Here is a 6,905-nt window from a genome sequence, read left to right as displayed (position 1 = left end):
CTGCCATCGAGGGTGATATACCTCATTATAAACTCAACCATGTCAGCCCATGGGGCCATGAAGTCTTTTCTATTATAGCCACCATCGACCATCTTAGTGACTCTAGAGTGCTCCTTGTCTTTGTCAAAGAAACTCGACAAGTCCTCCTCCCCAATTTTTCTATCCCTGTAAAACCTTCTTCCAGTCATAGCCAAACCAATGATTGTCGCCACCAAAGTTTCATCAATCTGATAATCAGTACCATAAGCCCTGAGATTCCCTTTTTTCCATCTGTTAACAAAGGCCTCCATAATCAGAGGAGAGGGGTCATGAAGTCAGTCTAGGTAGGGGACAAGACCACCATCGACGACTTCCTGCCAGACATCTTTATTCTTTTTCCACTTCTCGCAAGTATTATGCTCCTGGTCGCCAAATAATAGGAGAAGGGGCTCACTATCGCTAACTAGTCGCAGAAAATGGGCCACACCCAGAGGATATCCAAACAGTAGAAAAAAAACCACACAATGAGATATGAAATCCAGTTGTCAAGGAGGTTTCTAGATTTTTGATTAGGGAAAACCAGAAAGAGTCATTTCCCTATCAACTTGGTCATGTCATGATGGGGGATCATTGATTAACACAGTAGTCATTACGTGCCAGATCGCACATATTTTCGGGGAAAGCATCCCTGTTACTCCACCAATTGGTTGCCACGTATCCCACCACCAGATTGGCCAGTAGATCCACCGCCTTATTGCCTTCCCGATATATGTGTGAGATTTTGAAATCTGTCAGTTCATTAATTATATTTCGGTAACCTTGCTTAGGCTGGCAATCGTCCAGCTAGGATCCGTGCGAACACTCAAGCAGTTGACAATGTTTAGCGAGTCGGACTCCAGCCACACTTTAGTAAACCCCTCTCTTTTAGCCATGTGTAGCCCAATGTGGGTAGCACTAGCTTCCTCATTGTGATATTTGTTGTTGATGAGAGTTTGATGTATAGATTTATCTCAAGTTACATACTTACAATGACTTCATGCTTGATGACCATTGTATCACCAATGATTTGTTAATGAGTATGGTTACAATGAGTTTGTTGACATTGTCATGCAATTGTATTAGTGCTTATTTTCATTTTTATTTGATATGAAAATTTCTACTTTTAGGTTTCAAGATGGAGCATTCATTACAAGGGGATTTCGTCAAATTGTCATTCACTTGTTTGTACTTTCATTTAGTATCTAAATATTTACTTTTATGTTGACTATTTTTTTTTTTTTACTTTGACATGCATCTTCATTTTCATGGTAGTTTACATGAAAACTATAGTGGGGATAATGCAAGGGTATGTACCTTGTACCTTTTCCCACCCATTTAAATTCACCTTGATTAAATTACCTCTAATGATTCAATGCATATAGCTACAAGTTGCATATTTCTATATAAAATTTGGCAATATAACCTAATGACACCTTGATTCTAATCTTAAACACCCCAAAAGTCCAAACCAAAAATTAAAACATACCCATTCATTATACTACTTTAAATCCATGATGTATAAATAAACCTAGTTAAAACGTGTGACGTGCATAATAGACCCTATTTTCATATTTAAATTTAAATTTGGGCCAATTTCAAATCCTTTTTTACTAGTCAAAACTTTTTGACTTGAGCATAAAAAGTGTGACTTGCACACTAGGCTATTGTATAAAGTATAAACTCTAGATACCTTTTAGGGATCCAAGATCCTTCTCTATTATATTGTGTATAAACTCCAGATACCTTGTAGGGATCCAAGATGCTTCTTTATTACATTGTGTATTGCATCATCACATAATATGATCATAACACATCATTGCATAATCATCTAGCATCGACATCAAATAATAACCTACTAGGAATACAACATGGTTTGTCTTTGATAAACTCTTTAAATTATTAACTTAGATAAAAAGGGGTTTGATAGAGGACAACATCCACACATAGAAAGCTCATAAAGTGTTCAACACCACCAAATTTTACATAGGTCTAAACATTGAGGCAGACACATTTTAGACATCAAAATGTGTGTAGGTTGTTTTGTAGTTAAGGGTTAGATTTGTAGATTAAGTTCAAATATGTAGGTGCAATGACCATTTTCATAGAAAGAACATATAACAAAACAATTAGAAATCTATGAGAGAATACTAGTCCCATATTTGAAATCTATGAGAGAATACTAGTCCCATATTTGATCATACACAACATTAATTTTCATCATTGAGTATAATCTCAAGACAAATATGCCATTGTCCCTTCTAAAGCTAAGTCCTTGATCCCTTGTTTGTCATTTAAAAAAAAAGGTTTAGTATTGTTGCATTATCTTGATTCATTGTTCAAGATTTAAATGCTTTTCATTTTGTAGTTTATTGCTTTACCCTAATGTTCTTAGTATAAAAAAATTAAAATCTTGTTCTTTACACTAATGCAAATGAACTCCTCATCATAGAGCATGTTTAATGCTTTTCATTTGTGCATCTAGTTGAATTTCCTAGTATAGTAGAATGTTTGAAATTTTAACGCTAACCACATCTCTCAAATAAATATTTGTTGATAATTGTAAATTTTAATTATTTTATGTTTAAAACATACATTTTAAACTTGCAAAATTGTTATGAATGTTCTGATATTTACCAGATTTGCAAAAATAAAAACAATAACAAAATTAATGAAAAAAAATACGAATTCATTAATATAAATGCAAAAATTATTTGCTATGTCCGCTTTATGCCTAATAAATTGTTAAATAAAACCATATAAATTCAATTACATAAAACTCCAGACATTAAACTTTAACGTAGTGAGGTGTTTGTTCATATAAATTGTTTCTTTTATATACATTATTAAAGAGATGCACATGAAAACGCAGCTTGATGGGACGGCTCTTTACTAAAAATAATTGCTAAGCTATACATATTAAATAGCAAAATTCAATGACCATTGTTAAAATATTTATCATTTCTGAAATTTAGTACTGTACTTAAGAATTTAATTGTAAAGTACGGCGAAAGTGAGTAAAAGCAGGCCATAGAGGACTATTTAGTAGTTTACAGCTAAAAACAAAACTTGCAAGAGTGAAGGCATGGAGCGAATTTTATATATTTTTTCAAGAAACGAAAACATAATAGAACATAAATAGGATAACCTGAGAATAGGATACAAGGCACACTAAATAGCAAAAATTAGAGGAGAAAAAAAAGAGAGATAATTTTAATTAGTGCAGATGTTAGGTTATCCACATTTAAGTTGTGTATGTAGTAGATAGGCATGTCATTTCAAGGGGACACACATAATGTCATTCTATTTCCATATCTACCTAGTTAATGATCTCACGTTAAAAATGGTGCAATCCAATACAATAGAGGTTAAAACTGCATCCAGCTGTGGCTAGAAATCAGTGTTTGAGAATAACAACTGCAAGCCTGTCTCAACTACAATACGGCCGCGCATTCAAATCTGGATTACAACTGTTTCATTGAATGCATGCCCATGCCCATTGGTCGCTGCCACTGCCACTCCAAGACTAGCGTTCATCATTTAATGATTTAAGCCACCCACGAATCTTTAAATGGGAGCGCAGGGACCCCTTGTCTATCAACATTCAACATTAAGAGAAGAGAAGGTATGGGGAAAGTTGTGATGGAGGATCTGAAAATAAAAGTGGAGGCTCCATTTGCAGTGTATCCGGCAGAAACGAAGGCGGCACGATCTATGTTTCTGTCGAACATAGACCAGACACTGGTGGCTCCTGTGGGAACTCTCTCCTTTTTCTCGGCACCTCCCACCATGACTTTCCAGGAGGTGGTTGACAGCTACGTGAAGGCGCTCAGCCAAATGCTGGTAACCTACGACTTCATGGCGGGAAGGCTCAAATTAAACGAGGAAGAAGATCGGCTGGAGATCGAGTGCAACGGCGCCGGTGCCTTTTTTGCCGTTGCCTCCACCGACCTAACCATGGATGACCTCGGCGACATCGCCACTCCTAACCTCGCTTTTCGACGCTTCGTTTTGTGTGACTACGTCGCACTCTCACACCAACAACCTCATCTTCCCCTCTTCACCTTGCAGGTACCTCTCTTCTCTTCACTTAAAATGTCACCACCCACTTTCTCATATTGATTCATCTTGTTGTTTTTGGCAGGCCACTCGTTTCAAGTGCGGAGGATTCGTTGTGGGAGCGGGGCTGAACCACTGCATTCTTGATGGGATTTCGTGTTTTCACATGATGATTAACCTGGCGTCCATCGCAATGGGAAAAGGCTTGCCCATCACTCCCTTCGTGGATCGAGCCCTTCTCAAAGCCAGGGATCCTCCCACCATTGCCTACCAACATAACGAGTACTCCAAGATCTCTGAACTTCCGCCCACCTTAACGCTCACCGCCAATTTCAGCGGACGAGGAAAAGACGTGACCGCGTCCGCCGCGCACATGGCTGAGGCGCAAGAAGAAGAAAATGTTCTGAAGCTGTTTTCGCTTTCTGGAGAAGCGATAGAGCGGCTGAAAGAGAAGGGCGCTGAGGAGGGTTGGAAATGCAGCAGTTTTGAAGTGGTGACAGCACTGGTGTGGAAGGCGCGGATGGCGGCGGTGGAGGATGAGGATGATGAGATAGCGACTGTGTTGTTTCCAATGGACGTGAGGTCCAAGATTGAGCCGGCACTGCCCAAAGAGTACGCGGGCAACGCGGTGATACCCGGTCATGCGAGAGCAAGCGTTAAGGAAGTGCGCGATGAGGCTCTGGGGGTGTTGGTGCGCAAGGTTCAGGAGGGGTTGCGTAGGATCAACGATGACTATGTGAGATCTATGTTAGATTGGTTGGAGGTTAACAAGGGAATTCCCTGTGCAGTGCGGAGCTTCTCGGTGGTGGCGTGGTGGAAGCTGGGAATGGATCAAGTGCAGTTTCCCTGGGGAAAGCCGCTGCACCTTGGTCCTGTCATTTTCTCTCACTCGCAGGACCTCGTGCTCTTGCTTCCGCACCACCATGGCCACGGCCTTAACATTGTCATTGCTCTCCTTCCTTCTCAGATGTCCAAGTTTGAGCGCATTTTGCCTCTCTTGTTAGATTAGAATATGTGTCTGTTTGCTCTGCTCTCTCCCCCTTTTCGAGTGTCGTCGTCAACTGTTTGTTTCCAAGTGATTTCTGCCCTTTGCTGTTGTATGTAATTACACTGTACTATTATATATTCAGCTCAGGTCTTTTCTATATATGTCTCTTAAGGCTATAATTAAAATCTTGTTCTTATAAGTGTCGCGTTTTATTTTCTACCTTGAATGTCGTGATAGCCCCAAAATTATCCATACTAAATAATGTTTCTAAGCTTGTATGACTGTAGCGCCACAAAGCTATGGACCCACTACATGCTTCAAAAGTTGCATGGATGAGGGAATGTCAGGTGGTAGCTTTGAAATATTTAATGGGCGAAACAATGTGACCGAGCTATGATGTGATAGCAGCTTGGGATCCCTGACCAGGTCTTTCAATTGTGATACCGATACCTAACTGCAATGTCAGGTTCCGGTTAAGATTATCCAAGACACCCCAATAAATTTTGCCCTTCCAGACAATGAATGTATCCATCACAATGCCCAAAAAATTAAATGTTTTGGGACTAAAGTATTGTACTCTTGTTTTTTAATCTAATTTCTCTCTTAAATGTCTAGAATTTTGTTGTGTTTAATAGATTGAATAATATTGGAAATGTGAAAAAATAAAAAATAAAAATTATTTAAAGATAATTCTATTTATCTGTTATTCTTGTGAATTTTGTTGTGTTTAATAAATTGAATAATATTAGTTATGGAGACATAACTATATAGTCAACTATGTAATTTTATCAAGGTTGAAAAATTATTTTAATATTGATGTACACAAATAGAAAATGACTACAATGATGTGTGTTTGCATTATTCAAGCTATTAATAGGACTGAAATTTGATTTCATGAATTAAAGACTGAAATTTGTAAAAATATAAAATATAATTTAAATTTTGATAGTTTGACTGTTTCTAATATGAATCAATAGCAATTGTATTAAATGTAAATTATAAGATTGTTCAAAATTATTTTTTATATATTTATTGGTTAAATTAATAAAAGAAATTAAATATATTAAGAAACAATTAATATTTTTGTTTGTAAAAATTAATAATGATGTCCCACTAATAGTATACATTGTAAACTTGGAGATTTTGGGGTGTTTCATTAGAGAAAATTTAGAAATATAATGCTTAATTATTTATAATTCATTCATTGTTTGTAAACCTCAAAATTAACATTGTCTAAATATGGATGGAAGTTGTTTTTTTAAGTTACTTGGTTGAATTGTACTTAAGCACCAAGCTATATCATTGCATAAAATTGTGTAATATTGTTTAAATTGTATGTTTGAATGAGTGAAGCATTCTAATAACATTGAGGAGATAAAATAAAAATGATAATAAAGGCATGTTGCCTAAATTTTATTTGAAAAAACAAAAATCCCACAAAATTTTTATTAGTTTTTGAAGTTTTTATTTAATGTTTGATCCTCTTAGGTTAAAATTTTAATTTAAAAATTTGAGTGAAGGATACTAATAACATTGAGGAGAGGGAGGAGGTGGTGCAGTGTGCGAGTTGTAATGCTATCTCCGAGGACTTGAATGGTGCGAAGAAGAAGCTCCATTATTTGGAGTCCCATGTCGACAAAATTGGGAAATTTGCCATAAAGGTCATGCACTCCTCGGCTACTTCAATGTGCCTGTTGCACCAGGAGAAATTGGATCAGGGCAGGCTGGAAGGCGACAACACGAAGGAACTATTTGAGTTCCTTGCTGAAGATTGGACTAGGTTCATGCTCTCACAACACTTGGGAGCTGGAAAACATGTTTAATGGTGAAAGCTTTTCTTTTT

General features: G+C 37.1%; 1 protein-coding gene across 1 annotated transcript; it reads left to right on the top strand.

The window, feature by feature from the left end:
- The first annotated feature begins 3,359 nt into the window (after nucleotides 1-3,359).
- LOC131049228 (acyltransferase GLAUCE) lies at nucleotides 3,360-5,219 on the top strand. The gene is made up of 2 exons (XM_057983274.2): nucleotides 3,360-4,086; nucleotides 4,160-5,219. The coding sequence occupies exons 1-2, from the start codon at nucleotides 3,643-3,645 to the stop codon at nucleotides 5,081-5,083; spliced, it is 1,368 nt and encodes a 455-aa protein (XP_057839257.2). The 5' UTR covers nucleotides 3,360-3,642; the 3' UTR covers nucleotides 5,084-5,219.
- The last annotated feature ends 1,686 nt before the right edge of the window (nucleotides 5,220-6,905 follow it).

The sequence above is a fragment of the Cryptomeria japonica genome, chromosome 11, assembly GCF_030272615.1.
Source record: "Cryptomeria japonica chromosome 11, Sugi_1.0, whole genome shotgun sequence".
NCBI lineage: Eukaryota > Viridiplantae > Streptophyta > Pinopsida > Cupressales > Cupressaceae > Cryptomeria > Cryptomeria japonica.
The sequence above is the reverse complement of the archived record's forward strand: the minus strand, read 5'-3'. Positions and strand labels throughout refer to the sequence as shown.

Coding starts and splice junctions, on each gene's coding strand:
- LOC131049228 (XM_057983274.2), top strand. CDS start 3,643: ATGGGGAAAGTTGTGATGGAGGATCTGAAAATAAAAGTGGAGGCTCCA. Junction 4,087..4,159: donor TTCCCCTCTTCACCTTGCAG/GTACCTCTCTTC, acceptor TGTTTTTGGCAG/GCCACTCGTTTCAAGTGCGG.